The sequence below is a fragment of the Oncorhynchus gorbuscha genome, linkage group LG07, assembly GCF_021184085.1.
Source record: "Oncorhynchus gorbuscha isolate QuinsamMale2020 ecotype Even-year linkage group LG07, OgorEven_v1.0, whole genome shotgun sequence".
NCBI classification, from domain to species: domain Eukaryota; kingdom Metazoa; phylum Chordata; class Actinopteri; order Salmoniformes; family Salmonidae; genus Oncorhynchus; species Oncorhynchus gorbuscha.
In genome coordinates, this window is record NC_060179.1 from 84,698,444 (window position 1) to 84,722,251 (window position 23,808).

Sequence of the window (23,808 nt, forward strand, 5' to 3'; positions counted from 1 at the left end):
GTTCTCTCTGTTCTCTGTAGTGGGGAAAGAAGGGGTTGGCCATCATCTTCTGCATTCTACAGTTCTTGGCTATGACATGGTAAGTAACACTCCACGTACAGTGCATTCAATTTAGGCCTTGATCCAATCCGTGTATGTCGTCTCAATCGGACGTTACGAATTGCAGATCTATATCTGTCGCTCGTGTTACTATCCTTCTACCTTCCTAAAATACCTCCTATTTTGTGACGACCGATGAGTCCTCTCCTTCAGTGTCAAACTAGGCTTGAAACAGTGTTGACAGTCATTGACTGACTAACTAACAGCCCCAGGGAATATCAGTCATGTTGAATGCCTAACTAACAGCCCCAGGGAATATCAGTCATGTTGAATGCCTAACTAACAGCCCCAGGGAATATCAGTCATGTTGAATGCCTAACTAACAGCCCCAGGGAATATCAGTCATGTTGAATGCCTAACTAACAGCCCCAGGGAATATCAGTCATGTTGAATGCCTAACTAACAGCCCCAGGGAATATCAGTCATGTTGAATGCCTAACTAACAGCCCCAGGGAATATCAGTCATGTTGAATGCCTAACTAACAGCCCCAGGGAATATCAGTCATGTTGAATGCCTAACTAACAGCCCCAGGGAATATCAGTCATTTTGAATGCCTAACTAACAGCCCCAGGGAATATCAGTCATGTTGGTTGCCTAACTAACAGCCCCAGGGAATATCAGTCATGTTGAATGCCTAACTAACAGCCCCAGGGAATATCAGTCATGTTGAATGCCTAACTAACAGCCCCAGGGAATATCAGTCATGTTGAATGCCTAACTAACAGCCCCAGGGAATATCAGTCATGTTGAATGCCTAACTAACAGCCCCAGGGAATATCAGTCATGTTGAATGCCTAACTAACAGCCCTAGGGAATATCAGTCATGTTGAATGCCTAACTAACAGCCCCAGGGAATATCAGTCATGTTGAATGCCTAACTAACAGCCCCAGGGAATATCAGTCATGTTGAATGCCTAACTAACAGCCCCAGGGAGTATCAGTCATGTTGAATGCCTAACTAACAGCCCTAGGGAATATCAGTCATGTTGAATGCCTAAATAACATCTTAGAGTTCATCAATAGAGTTTTAAATGCTGGAAAACAAGAAGCAAAAATAATTTGTTGACGTGTTTGCGTGAAGTGTGTTTTTTGCCCTTACGGTTACTGTTAGTCACATGTCTGTGGAACTTGTTCAGTTTATGTCTTGTTGAATCTTATGTTCATACAAATATTTACACGTGTTGACAGTGAGAGGACATTTCTTTTTTTTGCTGAGTTTATTTGGACTTGGTTTCCCATGCTTGTTCAATAAACCATAAATAATTAAGGAACATGCGCCTGTGGAACCATCTTTAAGACACTAACAGCTTACAGACGGTAGGCAATTAAGGTCACAGTTATGAAAACTTAGGACACTAAAGAGGCCTTTCTACTGACTCTGTAAAACACCAAAAGAAAGATGCCCAGTCTCTACTCATCTGTGTGAACGTGCCTTAGCCGTGCTGCAAGGAGGCATGAGGACTGCAGATGAGGCCAGGGCAATAAATTGCAATGTCTGTACTGTGAGATGCCTAAGCTAGAGCTACAGGGAGACAGGACGGACAGCTGATCGTCCTCGCAGTGGCAGACCACGTGTAGCAACACCTGCACAGGATTGGTACAACCGAACATCACACCTGCGGGACAGGTACAGGATGGCAAAAACAACTGCCTGAGTTACACCAGGAACGCACAATCCCTCCATCAGTGCTCAGACTGTCCTCTATAGGCTGGGAGAAGCTGGACTGAGGGCTGGTAGGCCTGTTGTAAGGCAGGTCCTCACCAGACATCACCGACAACAACGTCGCCTATGGGCACAAACCCACAGTCGCTGAACCAGACAGGACTGGCAACAAGTGCTCTTCACCGACGAGTCGCGGTTTTGTCAGGGGTGGTGATCGGATTCGTGTTTATGGTCGATGGAATAAGCATTACACCGAGGCCTGTACTCTGGAGCGGGATTGATTTGGAGGTGGAGGGTCCGTCATGGTCTGGGGCGGTGTGTCACAGCATCATCGGGCTGAGCTTGTTGTCATTGCAGGCAATCTCAACGCTCCACGTTACAGAGAAGATATCATCATCCCTCATGTGGTACCCTTCCTGCAGGCTCATCCTGACATGACCCTCCAGCATGACAATGCCACCAGCCATACTGCTCATTCAGTGTTCTGCCATGGCCAGCGAAGAGCCCGGATCTCAATCCCATTGAGCACGTCTGGGACCTGTTGGATCGGAGGGTGAGGGCTAGGGCCATTCCCCCCCAGAAATGTCCGGGAACTTGCAGGTGCCTTGGTGGAAGAGTGGGGTAACATCTCACAGCAAGAACTGTCAAATCTGGTGCAGTCCATGAGGAGGAGATGCACTGCAGTACTTAATGCAGCTGGTAGCCACACCAACTACTGACTGTTACTTTTGATTTTGACCCCCTTTTGTTCAGGGACAAAAAAATCAAAATAACGTCACAGATCTTTGTTGTAAAGGGTTTAAACACTGTTTCCCATGCTTGTTCAATGAACCATAAACAATGAATGAACATGCACCTGTGGAACGGTCGTTAAGACACTAACAGCTTACATAGTTTAAACACTGTTAGTCACATGTCTGTGGAACTTGTTCCGTTTATGTCTGTTGTTGACTCTTCTGTTCATACAAATATTTACATGTGTTAAATTTGCTGAAAATAAACGCAGTTGACAGTGAGAGGACGTGTCTTTTTGTTTTTGCTGAGTTTATATTGACCCCACCTATTTTATCTATGTCACGGGAAAGACTCCCATTTATGGAAGATTCATTTTCTAACATTTTCATGCCGTTTTTTTATTTATTTATTTTTAACATTTTTTTTTTTTTAATTCCTCTCGTCATGCTTCACAACATAATCTGTATAATACTGATCACACCTCTGGATAAATGTAGCGATGATGTTAACATAGATTATTACAGACTAACTCAATCGGTCTCCAGATTGACTTGCTGGTCTCGGGAGCAGCAGCACGTTGTTAAATCTTTGTTATCCTACCTCAGGTATCCTCACTTGCACTCCATGAGCCTAGGCCTATAATATAGGTTACCTGATACTGTACCTGTATAGGTTACCTAGGTTACCTGATACTGTACCTGTATATTATAATATAGGTTACCTGATACTATACCTGTATAATATAGGTTACCTGATACTGTACCTGTATAGGTTACCTGATACTGTACCTGTATAGGTTACCTGATACTGTACCTGTATAGGTTACCTGATACTGTACCTGTATAGGTTACCTGATACTGTACCTGTATAGGTTACCTGATACTGTACCTGTATAGGTTACCTGATATACTGTATAGGTTACCTGATACTGTACCTGTATAGGTTACCTGATACTGTACCTGTATAGGTTACCTGATACTGTACCTGTATAGGTTACCTGATACTGTACCTGTATAGGTTACCTGATACTGTACCTGTATAGGTTACCTGATACTGTACCTGTATAGGTTACCTGATACTGTACCTGTATAGGTTACCTGATACTGTACCTGTATAGGGTACCTGATACTGTACCTGTATAATATAATATAGGGTACCTGATAATGTACCTGTGTAATATAGGTTACCTGATAATGTACTATACTTGGATGGTGTTTATACTCAGTCTGTTTTTCTTGTTTTCTCTTTCAGGTACAGCATCTCTTACATTCCATTTGCCAGGTAAGAGGATTATGTTTCAAACTACAGTACATTAACCCTTTTGTGGATCCAGTTAGTCTAACTAACTTAATGAGTCTAACCAACTTAACCTAGTGAGTCTAACCAACTTTACCTAGTGAGGTCTAACCAACTTTACCCAGTGAGGTCTAACCAACTTTACCCAGTGAGGTCTAACCAACTTTACCCAGTGAGGTCTAACCAACTTTACCCAGTGAGGTCTAACCAACTTTACCCAGTGAGGTCTAACCAACTTTACCCAGTGAGGTCTAACCAACTTTACCCAGTGAGGTCTAACCAACTTTACCCAGTGAGGTCTAACCAACTTTACCCAGTGAGGTCTAACCAACAGTTTACCCAGTGAGGTCTAACCAACTTTACCCAGTGAGGTCTAACCAACTTTACCCAGTGAGGTCTAACCAACTTTACCCAGTGAGGTCTAACCAACTTTACCCAGTGAGGTCTAACCAACTTTACCCAGTGAGGTCTAACCAACTTTACCCAGTGAGGTCTAACCAACTTTACCCAGTGAGGTCTAACCAACTTTACCCAGTGAGGTCTAACCAACTTTACCCAGTGAGGTCTAACCAACTTTACCCAGTGAGGTCTAACCAACTTTACCCAGTGAGGTCTAACCAACTTTACCCAGTGAGGTTTAACCAACTTTACCCAGTGAGGTTTAACCAACTTTACCCAGTGAGGTCTAACCAACTTTACCTAGTGAGTGTCTAACCAACTTTACCTAGTGAGTGTCTAACCAACTTTACCTAGTGAGTGTCTAACCAACTTTACCTAGTGAGTGTCTAACCAACTTTACCCAGTGAGTGTCTAACCAACTTTACCCAGTGAGGTCTAACCAACTTTACCCAGTGAGGTCTAACCAACTTTACCCAGTGAGGTCTAACCAACTTTACCCAGTGAGGTCTAACCAACTTTACCCAGTGAGTGTCTAACCAACTTTACCCAGTGAGTGTCTAACCAACTTTACCCAGTGAGTGTCTAACCAACTTTACCCAGTGAGTGTCTAACCAACTTTACCCAGTGAGGTCTAACCAACTTTACCCAGTGAGTGTCTAACCAACTTTACCCAGTGAGTGTCTAACCAACTTTACCCAGTGAGTGTCTAACCAACTTTACCCAGTGAGTGTCTAACCAACTTTACCCAGTGAGTGTCTAACCAACTTTACCCAGTGAGTGTCTAAACAACTTTACCCAGTGAGGTCTAAACAACTTTACCCAGTGAGGTCTAAACAACTTTACCCAGTGAGGTCTAAACAACTTTACCCAGTGAGGTCTAACCAACTTTACCCAGTGAGGTCTAACCAACTTTACCCAGTGAGGTCTAACCAACTTTACCCAGTGAGGTCTAACCAACTTTACCCAGTGAGGTCTAACCAACTTTACCCAGTGAGGTCTAACCAACTTTACCCAGTGAGGTCTAACCAACTTTACCCAGTGAGGTCTAACCAACTTTACCCAGTGAGTGTCTAACCAACTTTACCCAGTGAGTGTCTAACCAACTTTACCCAGTGAGTGTCTAACCAACTTTACCCAGTGAGTGTCTAACCAACTTTACCCAGTGAGTGTCTAACCAACTTTACCCAGTGAGTGTCTAACCAACTTTACCCAGTGAGTGTCTAACCAACTTTACCCAGTGAGTGTCTAACCAACTTAACCTTATCTGGTGTGATTTGTGGAACCCAGGACCTTGACTGCCACCACCCTGTGCCCTATGGGCTAGGTTTGGATCAATGGGGGGGGTTGTAATGCCATGACATCGCCTACAAGTAAAGTGACTGTTCCACTGGATGTCATAAGGTGAATGCACCAATTTGTAAGTCGCTCTGGATAAGAGCGTCTGCTAAATGACTTAAATGTAATGTAATGACAAGTGTGATCGGAGATTTCTATTGGAGAAGCAGTTTTAGCCCATCTTCAAAATTAGGCCCCGAAATAAGGAAGTGCAGTCGCCCTTTTTAAGGCATAATGACAATCTCAGAGACACACACAGATTTATATCTTTGAGAGCAGCAGTCGTCAAATGGCAGAGTGCCAACTGAACTAAGTACACACACACACACACACACACACACACACACACACACACACACACACACACACACACACACACACACACACACACACACCACACACAGGTCCCTGAATGAAAACGTGTTTTTATTTACTTCTAAACACCCCGCTGTTTGGTTTCACCATATGTTGCTTAATCCCCTCTAGGAGGTGTCCCAAATGGAAGTCTATTCTCTACATCGTGCACTACTTTAGACCAGTAACCCCATGGGCCTGCTTATGGGCCCTGGTCAGAAGTAGTGCACTATATAGGGAATAGGATGCCATTTCGAACACAGCCCCAAAGCCCTAACCCCGACGGAGCTCACCATACAGAGCCATGCAAATGTCAGCTCACCCCCCCCGCCCTCTCCGAATCAAATGTTATTTGTCAGGTGTAGACCTTACTGTGAAATGACTTACTTACAAGCCTTTAATTAACCAACAATGCAGTTCAAGAAATAGAGTTTGCAAAATATTTAATAAATAAAGTAATTAAAATAAAAATGTAATCAGAAAGTGACACAAGAAAATGACATAATAATAATAATAATAATAATAATAATAATAATAAGACTATATACAGGGGGTACCGAGTCATTGCGCCGGGGTACCGGTACCGAGTCATTGCGCCGGGGTACCGGTACCGAGTCATTGCGCCGGGGTACCGGTACCGAGTCATTGCGCCGGGGTACCGGTACCGAGTCATTGCGCCGGGGTACCGGTACCGAGTCATTGCGCCGGGGTACCGGGTCATTGTGCTGGTTAGGGGTACAGGTTAGTTGAGGTAATTTGTAAAGTGACTCTGCGTAGATGATAAACAGCGAGACTTGTAAAAACAAAAGAAGGGGGTCAATTTAAATAGTCAAGGTGGCCAGCTATTGGTTTGTTCTCACCCACCCTTCAGCTATTGGTTTGTTCTCACCCACCCTTCAGCTATTGGTTTGTTCTCACCCACCCTTCAGCTATTGGTTTGTTCTCACCTTCCCTTCAGCTATTGGTTTGTTCTCACCCTCCCTTCAGCTATTGGTTTGTTCTCACCCACCCACCCTTCAGCTATTGGTTTGTTCTCACCCACCCACCCTTCAGCTATTGGTTTGTTCTCACCCACCCACCCTTCAGCTATTGGTTTGTTCTCACCCACCCACCCTTCAGCTATTGGTTTGTTCTCACCCACCCACCCTTCAGCTATTGGTTTGTTCTCACCCACCCACCCTTCAGCTATTGGTTTGTTCTCACCCACCCACCCTTCAGCTATTGGTTTGTTCTCACCCACCCACCCTTCAGCTATTGGTTTGTTCTCACCCACCCACCCTTCAGCTATTGGTTTGTTCTCACCCACCCACCCTTCAGCTATTGGTTTGTTCTCACCCACCCACCCTTCAGCTATTGGTTTGTTCTCACCCACCCACCCTTCAGCTATTGGTTTGTTCTCACCCACCCACCCTTCAGCTATTGGTTTGTTCTCACCTTCCCTGCTTCAGGCTTCCAGTTTTTGAAAACTTGCTAATATGTTTTTTGTTGTTGTGTAGTATTCATGTTATTATCAGTGATAACCTCTGATTGACCGCCCTGCAAGTTGGCTTTTGGGGGATTGTTGTGGTGATTTCTGTCATGGATTCCCTCTCTCTTAAGTTCTGGGAGGATTAAACACATGCAATCTGAGCCGCCCCCGCCCCCGCCCCCCCAATCCTCAGCCCTAAAGGCTTGGCTTGTTCAGCCCAGCTGTGACTGAGTCAGGGATTTCTCTCCCTTTAGTGTTTTTAACTTTAGTGGGATTTCTCTCCCTCTAAAAATGGGTCATAAAATCAGCTCAAATGGGTCTCCTCCTGCATTCATCTCTGTACGACACAAAGGTGACGTGAAATATTCCCATATAGAAGAGTAACAGCGTCTACATCTGATCTGCCTGTCCCCCCCCCCCATACCTCGACCCCGCTGACAGACGCCCTACGGGTGTAAACGTTTTAAACGACATTTGGAATTGTTAACGTTTAAAATAATAATTTAAACCCGAAGAAGGTTTAAATAAATATAACATTTTTACAAAATTTTAATCACAGTGTAGTTATCACAAAATGACCACTAATCGGTTCCAATCGACGTAAAGTGAAAGATACAAACTGAACAAGTGCTTTAAAGTTAGTAGAAGGAGATGTGCATCTTTTGAAATCATTCGTCATGGCTACAAAGCGCTCCTCACGTCATCGTCATGGCTAGAAAGCGCTCCTCACGTCGTCGTCATGGCTAGAAAGCGCTCCTCACGTCGTCGTCATGGCTAGAAAGCGCTCCTCACGTCGTCGTCATTGAAAGGAAACTTAAAGCTGATGTACCTAACTCCGTAGCGACCAAAGGGATTTCCAGAGTTATCCATCCCTGAGACCGGGTGTGGTAACTCCTATATCTAAAGTTTAGTAATGATGTTAGGCACAGTGGAGATATTTGTAAAAGGGCTTAATAAATGAAAACACAGCAATGTATCAACCTACAGAGGGCCCACCAACTTTCTGGTAGAGAATGCAGTGATGACATCACAGGGGGCCCACCAACATTCTGGTAGAGAATGCGGTGATGACGTCACAGGGGGCCCACCAACATTCTGGTAGAGAATGCGGTGATGACGTCACAGGGGGCCCACCAACATTCTGGTAGAGAATGCGGTGATGACGTCACAGGGGGCCCACCAACATTCTGGTAGAGAATGCGGTGATGACGTCAGGGGGCCCACCAACATTCTGGTAGAGAATGCGGTGATGACGTCACAGGGGGCCCACCAACATTCTGGTAGAGAATGCGCTGATGACGTCACAGAGGGCCAACCAACATTCTGGTAGAGAATGCGCTGATGACGTCACAGAGGGCCCACCAACATTCTGGTAGAGAAGCGCTCGTCACGCCCACCAACATTCTGGTAGAGAATGCGCTGATGACGTCACAGGGGGCCCACCAACATTCTGGTAGAGAATGCGCTGATGACGTCACAGGGGGCCCACCAACATTCTGGTAGAGAATGCGCTGATGACGTCACAGGGGGCCCACCAACATTCTGGTAGAGAATGCGGTGATGACGTCACAGGGGGCCCACCAACATTCTGGTAGAGAATGCGGTGATGACGTCAAGGGGGCCCACCAACATTCTGGTAGAGAATGCGGTGATGATCCCAGGGAGACTGGTAGAGAATGCGGTGATGACGTCACAGGGGGCCCACCAACATTCTGGTAGAGAATGCGGTGATGACGTCAGGGGGCCCACCAACATTCTGGTAGAGAATGCGGTGATGACGTTAGGGGGCCCACCAACATTCTGGTAGAGAATGCTGGTAGGTGATGACGTCACAGGGGGCCCACCAACAGTCTGGTAGAGAATGCGGTGATGACGTCACAGGGGGCCCACCAACATTCTGGTAGAGAATGCGGTGATGACGTCACAGGGGGCCCACCAACATTCTGGTAGAGAATGCGGTGATGACGTCACAGGGGGCCCACCAACAGTCTGGTAGAGAATGCGGTGATGACGTCACAGGGGCCCACCAACAGTCTGGTAGAGAATGCGGTGATGACGTCACAGGGGGCCCACCAACAGTCTGGTAGAGAATGCGGTGATGACGTCACAGGGGGCCCACCAACATTCTGGTAGAGAATGCGGTGATGACGTCACAGGGGGCCCACCAACATTCTGGTAGAGAATGCGGTGATGACGTCACAGGGGGCCCACCAACATTCTGGTAGAGAATGCGGTGATGACGTCACAGGGGGCCCACCAACAGTCTGGTAGAGAATGCGGTGATGACGTCACAGGGGGCCCACCAACATTCTGGTAGAGAATGCGCTGATGACGTCACAGGGGGCCCACCAACAGTCGGGTAGAGAATGCGCTGATGACGTCACAGGGGGCCCACCAACAGTCTGGTAGAGAATGCGGGCCCACCAACATAGAGCCACAGGGGGCCCACCAACATTCTGGTAGAGAATGCGGTGATGACGTCACAGGGGGCCCACCAACATTCTGGTAGAGAATGCGCTGATGACGTCACAGGGGGCCCACCAACATTCTGGTAGAGAATGCGCTGATGACGTCACAGGGGCCCACCAACATTCTGGTAGAGGGCCCACAGGGGGCCCACCAACATTCTGGTAGAGAATGCGTGATGACGTCACAGGGGGCCCACCAACATTCTGGTAGAGAATGCGCTGATGACGTCACAGGGGGCCCACCAACATTCTGGTAGAGAATGCGCTGATGACGTCACAGGGGGCCCACCAACATTCTGGTAGAGAATGCGCTGATGACGTCACAGGGGGCCCACCAACATTCTGGTAGAGAATGCGCTGATGACGTCACAGGGGGCCCACCAACATTCTGGTAGAGAATGCGTGATGACGTCACAGGGGGCCCACCAACATTCTGGTAGAGAATGCGCTGATGACGTCACAGGGGGCCCACCAACATTCTGGTAGAGAATGCGCTGATGACGTCACAGGGGGCCCACCAACATTCTGGTAGAGAATGCGCTGATGACGTCAGGGGGCCCACCAACATTCTGGTAGAGAATGCGCTGATGACGTCACAGGGGGCCCACCAACATTCTGGTAGAGAATGCGCTGATGACGTCACAGGGGGCCCACCAACAGTCTGGTAGAGAATGCGGTGATGACGTCACAGGGGGCCCACCAACAGTCTGGTAGAGAATGCGGTGATGACGTCACAGGGGGCCCACCAACATTCTGGTAGAGAATGCGGTGATGACGTCACAGGGGGCCCACCAACATTCTGGTAGAGAATGCGGTGATGACGTCACAGGGGGCCCACCAACATTCTGGTAGAGAATGCGGTGATGACGTCACAGGGGGCCCACCAACATTCTGGTAGAGAATGCGGTGATGACGTCAGGGGGCCCACCAACATTCTGGTAGAGAATGCGGGGCCCACCAACATTCTGGTAGAGAATGCGGTGATGACGTCACAGGGGGCCCACCAACATTCTGGTAGAGAATGCGGTGATGACGTCACAGGGGGCCCACCAACAGTCTGGTAGAGAATGCGGTGATGACGTCACAGGGGGCCCACCAACAGTCTGGTAGAGAATGCGGTGATGACGTCACAGGGGGCCCACCAACATTCTGGTAGAGAATGCGGTGATGACGTCACAGGGGGCCCACCAACATTCTGGTAGAGAATGGTGATGACGAGGGGGCCCACCAACAGTCTGGTAGAGAATGCGGTGATGACGTCACAGGGGGCCCACCAACATTCTGGTAGAGAATGCGGTGATGACGTCACAGGGGGCCCACCAACATTCTGGTAGAGAATGCGGTGATGACGTCACAGGGGGCCCACCAACATTCTGGTAGAGGGGGCCAGGGGGCCCACCAACAGTCTGGTAGAGAATGCGCTGATGACGTCACAGGGGGCCCACCAACAGTCTGGTAGAGAATGCGGTGATGACGTCACAGGGGGCCCACCAACATTCTGGTAGAGAATGCGGTGATGACGTCACAGGGGGCCCACCAACATTCTGGTAGAGAATGCGCTGATGACGTCACAGGGGGCCCACCAACATTCTGGTAGAGAATGCGCTGATGACGTCACAGGGGGCCCACCAACATTCTGGTAGAGAATGCGCTGATGACGAATGCTGATGACGTCACAGGGGGCCCACCAACATTCTGGTAGAGAATGCGCTGATGACGTCACAGGGGGCCCACCAACAACAGAATGCGCTGTCACAGGGGGCCCACCAACATTCTGGTAGAGAATGCGCTGATGACGTCACAGGGGGCCCACCAACATTCTGGTAGAGAATGCGCTGATGACGTCACAGGGGGCCCACCAACATTCTGGTAGAGAATGCGCTGATGACGTCACAGGGGGCCCACCAACATTCTGGTAGAGAATGCGCTGATGACGTCACAGGGGGCCCACCAACATTCTGGTAGAGAATGCGCTGATGACGTCACAGGGGGCCCACCAACATTCTGGTAGAGAATGCGCTGATGACGTCACAGGGGGCCCACCAACATTCTGGTAGAGAATGCGCTGATGACGTCACAGGGGGCCCACCAACATTCTGGTAGAGAATGCGCTGATGACGTCACAGGGGGCCCACCAACAGTCTGGTAGAGAATGCGGTGATGACGTCACAGGGGGCCCACCAACAGTCTGGTAGAGAATGCGGTGATGACGTCACAGGGGGCCCACCAACAGTCTGGTAGAGAATGCGGTGATGACGTCACAGGGGGCCCACCAACATTCTGGTAGAGAATGCGGTGATGACGTCACAGGGGGCCCACCAACAGTCTGGTAGAGAATGCGGTGATGACGTCACAGAGGGCCCACCAACATTCTGGTAGAGAATGCGGTGATGACGTCACAGAGGGCCCACCAACATTCTGGTAGAGAATGCGGTGATGACGTCACAGAGGGCCCACCAACATTCTGGTAGAGAATGCGGTGATGACGTCACAGAGGGCCCACCAACATTCTGGTAGAGAATGCGGTGATGATGTCACAGGGGGCCCACCAACATTCTGGTAGAGAATGCGGTGATGACGTCACAGGGGGCCCACCAACAGTCTGGTAGAGAATGCGGTGATGACGTCACAGGGGGCCCACCAACATTCTGGTAGAGAATGCGGTGATGAGTACTAAAATTGTCGCCCGTAATAAAGCGCAGTGCACTTATGATCAACAGCATCTAACGGCTGCAATGAAGTGGCAGCTGTGTTCATATAGATGATGTCGCCATAGTCTAGGACAGGAAGGAACGTTGACTGAATGATCTGCTTTCTACTATTTAGTGAGGCTTGACCTATTTCTATAGAAGAAGCCCCTTTTTAAAAATGTTTTTTTTCTCAACTTAATTAACTCAGCAGTATGTGTTTTTTTAAAGATTACTTTCATCTATCCAGATGCCCAGATATTTGTAAGCAGGGCCAAGCTCAATATGGGCGCCATCCAAAGTACATATGAGTGAATGTGAAGTCGAATGTAAATGCATTTTCATTTCGTAGACATTTTATTATTTATTTGGCCCTCTATTGTTTTGTTATCACGCGGCCTGAGTAATATTTAAATTCTGAAATTATTATAGTTTTCCTTTGAGCTTAACGTTTAACCAAGTTAAGTCCGTTAGCAACACATTCCTATTTACATTGACAGCCAGGGTTAACCAACATCCTATCTATAGTATGGAGCCGTTTCCCTTTTGAATCACATCATACATGCATGATTTATTTTATTTAACCAAGAAAAATGGTTATTTACAATTATTAACACTGACTCCTACAGAAGTACCTCCCCTCTCCACTCCAGCCACTCCACAGTCACTATGGTCCGTCACGCTAACTTTGGTGTTGATCTGTGTTCGTCACATCATCATCATCACTCCCCCAGACTACTGTAGACCAGACTGAGGACATCACTCCCCCAGACTACTGTAGACCAGGCTGAGGACATCACTCCCCCAGACTACTGTAGACCAGGCTGAGGACATCACTCCCCCAGACTACTGTAGACCAGGCTGAGGACATCACTCCCCCAGACTACTGTAGACCAGGCTGAGGACATCACTTCCCCAGACTACTGTAGACCAGGCTGAGGACATCACTCCCCCAGACTACTGTAGACCAGACTGAGGACATCACTCCCCCAGACTACTGTAGACCAGACTGAGGACATCACTCCCCCAGACTACTGTAGACCAGACTGAGGACATCACTCCCCCAGACTACTGTAGACCAGGCTGAGGACATCACTCCCCCAGACTACTGTAGACCAGGCTGAGGACATCACTCCCCAGACTACTGTAGACCAGGCTGAGGACATCACTCCCCCAGACTACTGTAGACCAGGCTGAGGACATCACTCCCCCAGACTACTGTAGACCAGGCTGAGGACATCACTCCCCTAGACTACTGTAGACCAGGCTGAGGACATCACTCCCCCAGACTACTGTAGACCAGGCTGAGGACATCACTCCCCCAGACTACTGTAGACCAGGCTGAGGACATCACTCCCCCAGACTACTGTAGACCAGGCTGAGGACATCACTCCCCCAGACTACTGTAGACCAGGCTGAGGACATCACTCCCCCAGACTACTGTAGACCAGGCTGAGGACATCACTCCCCCAGACTACTGTAGACCAGACTGAGGACATCACTCCCCCAGACTACTGTAGACCAGGCTGAGGACATCACTCCCCCAGACTACTGTAGACCAGGCTGAGGACATCACTCCCAGACTACTGTAGACCAGACTGAGGACATCACTCCCAGACTACTGTAGACCAAGCTATTCCTTTAATGTGTTTTACTCTGTTGATACTATATATAGGCCATCTCGCTCTCCCAGTTCTCCCCAGTCCCTGATTTAACCTGTATCTGCTCTCCCCCAGTCCCTGGTTGAACCTGTATCTGCTCTCCCCCAGTCCCTGGTTGAACCTGTATCTGCTCTCCCCCAGTCCCTGGTTGAACCTGTATCTGCTCTCCCCCAGTCCCTGGTTGAACCTGTATCTGCTCTCCCCCAGTTCCTGGTTGAACCTGTATCTGCTCTCTCCAGTCCCTGGTTGAACCTGTATCTGCTCTCCCCCAGTCCCTGGTTGAACCTGTATCTGCTCTCCCCCAGTCCCTGGTTGAACCTGTATCTGCTCTCCCCCAGTCCCTGGTTGAACCTGTATCTGCTCTCCCCAGTCCCTGGTTGAACCTGTATCTGCTCTCTCCAGTCCCTGGTTGAACCTGTATCTGCTCTCTCCAGTCCCTGGTTGAACCTGTATCTGCTCTCCCCAGTCCCTGGTTGAACCTGTATCTGCTCTCCTCCAGTCCCTGGTTGAACCTGTATCTGCTCTCTCCAGTCCCTGGTTGAACCTGTATCTGCTCTCCCCAGTCCCTGGTTGAACCTGTATCTGCTCTCCCCCAGTCCCTGGTTGAACCTGTATCTGCTCTCCCCCAGTCCCTGGTTGAACCTGTATCTGCTCTCCCCCAGTCCCTGGTTGAACCTGTATCTGCTCTCCCCAGTCCCTGGTTGAACCTGTATCTGCTCTCCCCCAGTCCCTGGTTGAACCTGTATCTGCTCTCCCCAGTCCCTGGTTGAACCTGTATCTGCTCTCCCCAGTCCCTGGTTGAACCTGTATCTGCTCTCCCCAGTCCCTGGTTGAACCTGTATCTGCTCTCTCCAGTCCCTGGTTGAACCTGTATCTGCTCTCTCCAGTCCCTGGTTGAACCTGTATCTGCTCTCCCCCAGTCCCTGGTTGAACCTGTATCTGCTCTCCCAAGTCCCTGGTTGAACCTGTATCTGCTCTCCCCCAAGTCCCTGGTTGAACCTGTATCTGCTCTCCCCAAGTCCCTGGTTGAACCTGTATCTGCTCTCCCCCAGTCCCTGGTTGAACCTGTATCTGCTCTCCCCCAGTCCCTGGTTGAACCTGTATCTGCTCTCCCCAGTCCCTGGTTGAACCTGTATCTGAACCTGTATCTGCTCTCCCCAGTCCCTGGTTGAACCTGTATCTGCTCTCCCCCAGTCCCTGGTTGAACCTGTATCTGCTCTCCCCCAGTCCCTGGTTGAACCTGTATCTGCTCTCCCCCAGTCCCTGGTTGAACCTGTATCTGCTCTCCCCCAGTCCCTGGTTGAACCTGTATCTGCTCTCCCCCAGTCCCTGGTTGAACCTGTATCTGCTCTCCCCCAGTCCCTGGTTGAACCTGTATCTGCTCTTTCTAAATGACAGCTCAGGGAACTATTAATCTGTCCTAAAGGGCACCCCCTCCCTAATATAGTGCACTACTTTTCACCAAGGCCCATAGGGCTCTGGTCAAAGTTAGTGCACTACCCCATAGGGCTCTGGTCTAAAGTGGTGCACTACCCCATAGGGCTCTGGTCTAAAGTAGTGCACTACCCCATAGGGCTCTGGTCTAAAGTGGTGCACTACCCCATAGGGCTCTGGTCAAAGTTGGTGCACTACCCCATAGGGCTCTGGTCAAAGTTAGTGCACTACCCCATAGGGCTCTGGTCAAAGTTAGTGCACTACCCCATAGGGCTCTGGTCAAAGTTAGTGCACTACCCCATAGGGCTCTGGTCAAAGTTAGTGCACTACCCCATAGGGCTCTGGTCAAAGTTAGTGCACTACCCCATAGGGCTCTGGTCAAAGTTAGTGCACTACCCCATAGGGCTCTGGTCTAAAGTGGTGCACTACCCCATAGGGCTCTGGTCAAAGTTAGTGCACTACCCCATAGGGCTCTGGTCTAAAGTGGTGCACTACCCCATAGGGCTCTGGTCTAAAGTGGTGCACTACCCCATAGGGCTCTGGTCTAAAGTGGTGCACTACCCCATAGGGCTCTGGTCTAAAGTGGTGCACTACCCCATAGGGCTCTGGTCAAAGTTAGTGCACTACCCCATAGGGCTCTGGTCAAAGTTAGTGCACTACCCCATAGGGCTCTGGTCAAAGTTAGTGCACTTTGTAGGGAATAGGGTACCCTTTGAGGCGTACCTTATCTGGGGTTTCCTAGAATAGATGTGCACCGGGGTGTCATGATTTCAATTATAATTTATTTATGTGGTGTGTTTTAGGAAGCCGGTTGTTAAAATAGCAGTGTGTTGCCTCCAGTGTAGAGCCAATAAAGATAGAGGAAAGGTTGTGTGTGTGTGTGTGCCTTTATGTGAAGTGGGTGAGCTCACTCCAAGTCAGAGAAGCAGGAGAGTCACCAGTCTTTTCCACCAACCCCCTCGTACTTCCTCTCTCTCTGTCCCCTCCCTCCATCCCGCCCTCTTTTAACCCTTTACTGGTTCAGCTTCACAGCTCCATCAGTAGGTGATGAGGGTGGCAGCCAAGGAAAGTCTGCCTAGCAACACATGGATAGATAGAGAGAGAGAGAGAGAGAGAGAGAGAGCGGTTGACGGAGAGAAAGAAAGAATGAGGGGGAAGCGGAAGAGAGAGAATTAGGATGGAAGAGTGACCTTGTGTTGCTGTGGTAACTTCTGGTTGCGATGCATCATTCCAATACCTGGAGTGTGGAAAGGGGGAGGGGCATCACTGAACATGTGCTGCTTTCCCGCCAAAACGTCATTAAATATGCGTGAGCCACACCTATAACAAAACAAAAAAATGCAATCACAATACTGTAAAGTACCTTTCAAGGTGATATACTGTAATTGTTATCAAGAAAAGGTCAAATGTCTCTGGTGGGTACCAAAAAAATATTTTAAATACTAGATCGAACGAGAGAAATAGCTGGGTTATCCACTTGCTTTCTTCATTATTTTTTTAGTTTTCGTTCTTCTGATTTTCAGATAAATAAAGCCTACTGGATTGTTCATGCTTAACACCCTTCATGAAGTCTGTGGTTTATCACCGATTCTCCTAACACTTCTGTTGTCCCTTCTTCTCCAGGGACGCCGTGATGAAGGTCTTCACCAGCTGTCTGAGTTAGGAGAACAGACGTGGGTTCAAACACTATTTGAGATCAGTTTAGCTGGGCTTGATTGAGCATGCCTGGCGTGACGGAACCAATAGAAAATTGCATAACTGCAAACCACACCCACTTAACACTCCAGGAAAGCTTGAGCAATTTGTCTAGGTATTTGAAAGATTTCGAATTGTATTTAAACCCAGGTCTAATGTTTCCAGGCTGTCCGCGTTTTCATGTGAAGACAAGTATGCAGAGTGGATATGTGTCAAATATTTTGTTTATGAAAATGTTTTTCCTTTTTATTTTCTAATATATATTTTCATTACTGTTTCATACTATGAATCATTAATATTTCCAATAATTGTATAACGGGTATCTGAAACCAAAGTTTATTCATATTATACCAGGTTTGGGGTCAGTTCCATTTGAAATGTATTTGATTCAGGAAGTTGACTAAAATTCTAATTCTATTGTTCTCATTGAGAAGCATTGATGGCATTTCAGTTTAATTCCTGAATTGACTTGAGTTGAAATGGAATTGAACCTGCTTGATGCTTGTCTGCAAAATCTCATATTTTTACACTCAAATTCTGTCTGTCGGCGTTTTTAAGTGCTTCTGGTGAAAGTGAGAGATGAAATTAAAATATCCATGAAGACAGGGTTGGGGTCAATTAGAATTGAAGGCAGTCTGTTTCAGAAGTTATTTAAATTTCAAAAGAAATATATATATATATATAACAACTCTTGAAATAAATAGCTTTTATGGTTGTTAATGGAAAAGTCATTCCAATAGATTACATTTGTTCAATTATTGAATTGGAATTTTAGTTTTTCTGCTTATAAATTTGAATTGACACCAACCCTGCAAAAAAATATTAAATGTCTTATCTTGTTCTTTCAGTTAAAGCCTATAGACATTTTCAATGTGATGCCTGTAAATCTGAAAATACAACTCAATGCCTTACACCTTTCTGCTTTTGGATTTTGTCCAATGAAGATCAGACTTGCTGAGACTTTACAAGAATGGGAAGACTATTTTTGATGAATGACATCATTAACTGTTTTCATTTCATTTTAAAACTGCGCTCCTTTCAGTAAACTAACTTCGTTCACCCTCAAATGTTGGCGACATGCTTATCATTTTCTAGGAGCAGAGGCGTGTGTGTGTGTGTGTGTGTGTGTGTGTGTGTGAGAGAGAGAATTTCCTAAAATGCAGAAGCAGACACACATCTCTGTGCATGTGCGAGCATGCTTATGTAAGGGATTCCTTGAAACATAATTGAATCTCCTTACCCCACGTGTCTAAGTCAGTGATGTGGAAGTAATATGGCTGACAGCCAGTCACAGTGAGTTATGTTACTAAATTAATAAACCACAGTAAACTACAGTACCCCACCGTGCCCTACCTGGGGAGACAGACATCACACCACATTAAACCCAGATCCCTGCCTGGGGAGACAGACATCACACAACGTTAAACCCAGATCCCTGCCTGGGGGAGACAGACATCACACCACATTAAACCCAGATCCCTGCCTGGGGAGACAGACAGACATCACACCACATTAAACCCAGATCCCTGCCTGGGGAGACAGACAGACATCACACCACATTAAACCCAGATCTCTGCCTGGGGAGACAGACATCACACAACGTTAAACCCAGATCCCTGCCTGGGGGAGACAGACATCACACCACATTAAACCCAGATCCCTGCCTGGGGAGACAGACAGACATCACACCACATTAAACCCAGATCCCTGCCTGGGGAGACAGACAGACGATCACACCACATTAAACCCAGATCCCTGCCTGGGGAGACAGACAGACATCACACCACATTAAACCCAGATCCCTGCCTGGGGAGACAGACAGACATCACACCACATTAAACCCAGATCCCTGCCTGGGGGAGACAGACAGACATCACACCACATTAAACCCAGATCCCTGCCTGGGGGAGACAGACAGACAATCACACCACATTAAACCCAGATCCCTGCCTGGGGGAGACAGACAGACATCACACCACATTAAACCCAGATCCCTGCCTGGGGGAGACAGACGATCACTCTTCCCTTTTCTCAGCCAAAGACAACGAAGAGAAAGGAGCTACTGTACCAGTATGTTGTGTTCATTTGGGCACACTATAGCAAAAAAAAAAAAACGTTTTAAAATGTTTTGCAATGAGGAAAAATCTACAGTTCTTATTGGACAACCCTCTAATCCCTCTCTATTTCAATCCATTTTCTTATATCTGGTGCACCCTGAACATGACTCAGATCTGCACGTGTGCAGTTAGTGACATACAAAATGTCCCCCCTTAAGCTCAAAGCCCAATTGCCTGTAAATGAGCTCTCTTTGTTTCTCTAATTGAGATGCAGTTGAGTCCTTCTGGCTCATTCTGCTTCTTGTTATCTAGGCATTACCTACTAACATACTATACTACAGCATGACATTTTTAATATTAGCCTGGTCCCAGATCTGTTTGTGTTGTCTTCACAACGTCTATTGGTCATTGTCACAATAAGCATATTTAACTAATGAAATCAAATACAATTGTATTGGTCGGAATACACATATTTAGCAGATGTTATTGCTGGTGTCGTGAAATGCTTGTGTTCCTAGTTCCAACAGTTCATCTAATATCTTACAATACACACATCTAACAAGTAAAATCGTGGACATGTGAAATATAAATATTTGGATGTGCAATGTGTGTGTGGATGGGATGTATAGACTAAACTCAGTAAACAAAAGGCCCTTTTTCAGCACCCTGTCTTTCAAAGATAGTTTGTAAAAATCCAAATAACGTCACAGATCTTTGTTGTAAAGGGTTTAAACACTGTTTCCCATGCTTGTTCAATGAACCATAAACAATGAACCTGCACTTGTGGAACGGTCGTTAAGACACTAACAGCTTACAGATGGTAGGCAATTAAGGTCACAGTTTTAAAAACTTAGGACACTAAAGAGGCACTGCACAGGATCGGTACATCTGAACATCACACCTGCGGGACAGGTACAGGATGGCAACAACAACTGCCTGAGTTACACCAGGAACGCACAATCCCTCCATCAGTGCTCAGACTGTCCGCAATAGGCTGAGAGAGACTGGACTGAGGGCTTGTAGGCCTGTTGTAAGGCAGGTCCTCACCAGACATCACCGGCAACAACGTCACCTATGGGCACAAACACAACGTCGCTGGACCAGACAGGACTGGCAACAAGTGCTCTTCACTGACGAGTCGCGGTTTTGTCTCACCAGGGGTGGTGATCGGATTCGTGTTTATTGTCAAAGAAATGAGCGTTACACCGAGGCCTGTACTCTGGAGCGGGATCGGTTTGGAGGTGGAGGGTCCGTCATGGTCTGGGGCGGTGTGTCACAGCATCATCGGACTGAGCTTGTTGTCATTGCAGGCAATCTCAATGCTGTGCGTTACAGAGAAGACATCCTCCTCCCTCATGTGGTACCCTTCCTACAGGCTCATCCTGACATGACCCTCTAGCACGACAATGTCACCAGCCATACTGCTTGTTCTGTGCATGATTTCCTGCAAGACAGGACTGTCAGTATTCTGCCATGGCCAGCGAAAAGCCCGGATCTCAATCCCATTGAGCACGTCTGGGACCTGTTGGATCGGAGTGTGAGGGCTAGGGCCATTCCCCACATAAATAACTGGGAACTTTCAGGTGCCTTGGTGGAAGAGTGGGGTAACATCTCACATCAAGAACTGGCAAATCTGGTGCAGTCCATGAGGAGGAGATGCACTGCAGTACTTAATGCAGCTGGTGGCCACACCAGATACTGACTGTTACTTTTGATTTTGACCCCCCTTTGTTCAGGGACACATTATTAAATTTATGTTAGTCACATATCTGTGGAACTTGTTCAGTTTGTTTGTTGTTGTTGAGTTTGCTGAAAATAAATGCAGTTGACAGTGAGAGGATGTTTATTTTTTTTGCTGAGTTTATACAGATATAATATTTAGTATATCTTTAGAATAGTATATGTACAGCAATAGTTGAATAGGATGACCTTGACTAGAATACAGTATATAGATATGAAATGAGTAAAACAGTATGTAAACATGATTAAAGTGACCAGTGTTCCATTATTAAAATGACCAGTGTTCCATTATTAAAATGACCAGTGTTCCATTATTAAAATGACCAGTGTTCCATTATTAAAATGACCAGTGTTCCATTATTAAAATGACCAGTGTTCCATTATTAAAATGACCAGTGTCGCGATACGAAACCTTCAGCCCCGCCCCTTGGCCGGCAGCGGGGTGGCTAGAGGTGGTTAGCGTCCCGTTCCCTGGATTGGACAGGGCACTATAGGTACTTCAGGTTATTTCGGTATAACCAGGACCGCTCGCGTGGCCCTGCCTCTCTTTCTCTATCGAAACGTTGTCCGCGTAGAGAGGTCTTTTGCCTTGTCACTCTCAACGGTCTAGCTCTAGCTGGGATGTGCGAACCCCACCTTTATCCTCTAGACTCTTTGTTTCACCACTAATTGGTCCTTGAGTTATTATTAAGCACTAGTCCTACCAGTCTCTATATGATTTCCCTGTGGTTGAGTGTTTCCCCTCTGTGATGTATCTAGTTTAAAGTGTGAAGACCTTTAGTCAACTTAGTCTCACTACTCTGCCCGTCGGCTATGTATCGCTTGGAAAATAAAACTTAGATAGATCGATAAGACAATTAAATGAATCACTACTGGACACACCTTCCTCCTTGTCTTTTAATAGTAACTTACTCTGTCATAGAGTACTGATCTCCGTTTCCAGTGTCCCGGTAGCGGGGAGTGTCAGAGTTGTTATCTCCCGTGCCGTTAACTGTCTTTGAGAGAACCGTTTACTCGAGACAAAATAAGACTACCGTTTATTTTGGAAAACACTCTGTTTTTTGTCTTTTACAATCAAACACACTTCAAAATACACAATTGTTACTCGGTCACACACAGCGTTAATCAAAAACATGCACTTGCCTTAATGCTCTATAAAAATGCCTGGTACAATGATAACACTTATCGCTACATTAAATGCTTATAATAGTTATTTAATTACCTTTGAGAGATGACGAGGAGACCCACAAGATCAGGAGCAGAGTTTCAATCGGTCAGAGTTCTTTTAGAATTTAGTTAGTAGCGACTTCCCTCTACTGGCTGAAAGGTTGACTTGAAGTCGGCGGTTTGCTAAATTGAGAGATTCAAGTTTGGACTGAATGAGAGAACCCGCTGGTGATTCCCTGCCCCACTGGAATATCGAAAAGTCTGCGTCACACGACTAGGGCTAGGTACTGAGCTCAACCGAGAGTTGCAGATCCGAAGACTGGCCCTGGGTGTAATCGCGTCAGTATACAAGCACCAAGGCCGCGGGCGACAGGGTCAATTCAGATAACCGTAGGTATTGACAGGAGATCAACTTAAGGACTAGAGAGACTCTCAGAGCCGTTGAACTACCGCAGTGTCCGTGCCGTGTAACTAGGGCTAGGTACTGAGCTCAACCGAGAGTTGCAGATCCGAAGACTGGCCCTGGGTGTAATCGCGTCAGTATACAAGCACCAAGGCCACAGGCGAGAGAACAGCTGTTCAATAGTTAAACAGTATAACGGAGAGACCCTTCTCAGATCCAACAAGTTAGAATCTTTAAGTAATTTGAGTCAGGTGCCAATTACCCGAAGTCAAATGGTTGTCTAAATGAATTCAGAATTCAAGAAGTCAGCGCCAAAGTAATGGCAAATGTCTCTTTATATACCTTTTGATTCTCTGCACCCGATCTGCTGCTCCTCCCATTCCCTCAGAGCAGAGAGGGTGATGACATATCTTACAACAGGAAATACTTTTCTTACAGTGCATATATGGGCCTCTGGTTATGACAGTGCCCATTACTCTAGCAACAATGAGGAAACACTTTTCTTACAGTGCATATATGGGCCTCTGGTTATGACAGTGCCCATTACTCTAGCAACAATGAGGAAACACTTTTCTTACAGTGCATATATGGGCCTCTGGTCATGACAGTGCCCTTACTCTATCAGCAATGAGTCTATCAGCTGTTCCCATTCAGAGGTGTCACTTGAGGCAGAGGGTGATTCTTCCTGCCTCCAGTCAGGTTCAGTAGTTGGTTGGCTTGAGTCGTCTTCTGGTGGCTTTGCCCAATCCGGTATTTCAGTAGGCGAGGTCATCTCTGTCTCTACCCTTGGTGGGTAAGACAGGGGAAGAGGACCAGGAGGTAGATCCATTTGGCGTTTTACTACACCAGTGTTCCATTATTAAAGTGACCAGTGTTCCATTATTAAAATGACCAGTGTTACATGTCTATATAGGGCAGCAGCCTCTAAGGTGCCTCTAAGGTGCAGGGTAGAGTAACCTGGTGGTTGCTGGCTAGTGACAGTGACTAAGGTTCAGGGTAGAGTAACCTGGTGGTTGCTGGCTAGTGACAGTGACTAAGGTTCAGGGTAGAGAACCGGGTGGTAGCCGGCTAGTGACAGTGACTAAGGTTCAGGGTAGAGAACCGGGTGGTAGCCGGCTAGTGACAGTGACTAAGGTTCAGGGTAGA

At 47.3% G+C, this 23,808-nt stretch overlaps 1 protein-coding gene and 1 long non-coding RNA gene across 2 annotated transcripts in view; one reads left to right on the plus strand and one right to left on the minus strand.

Annotated features, from left to right (window-relative positions):
• The window catches only part of LOC124040444 (vesicle transport protein SFT2A-like), a 36,597-nt gene extending 18,389 nt beyond the window's left edge, over nt 1-18,208 (plus strand). Inside the window, exons 6-8 of the mRNA XM_046357649.1 lie at nt 21-79; nt 3,750-3,779; nt 17,224-18,208. Coding sequence (XP_046213605.1) covers nt 21-79; nt 3,750-3,779; nt 17,224-17,263 — 129 coding nt within the window. The 3' untranslated portion in view covers nt 17,264-18,208. The remainder of the gene's footprint in view (nt 1-20; nt 80-3,749; nt 3,780-17,223) is intronic.
• LOC124040445 lies at nt 16,190-22,907 on the minus strand. Its single transcript, XR_006839721.1, has 3 exons — nt 22,315-22,907; nt 16,838-16,920; nt 16,190-16,675 (listed from the first exon to the last, which is right to left on the minus strand). It is a non-coding gene; the product is annotated as an uncharacterized LOC124040445 (long non-coding RNA).
• Nucleotides 22,908-23,808: the final 901 nt, after the last annotated feature.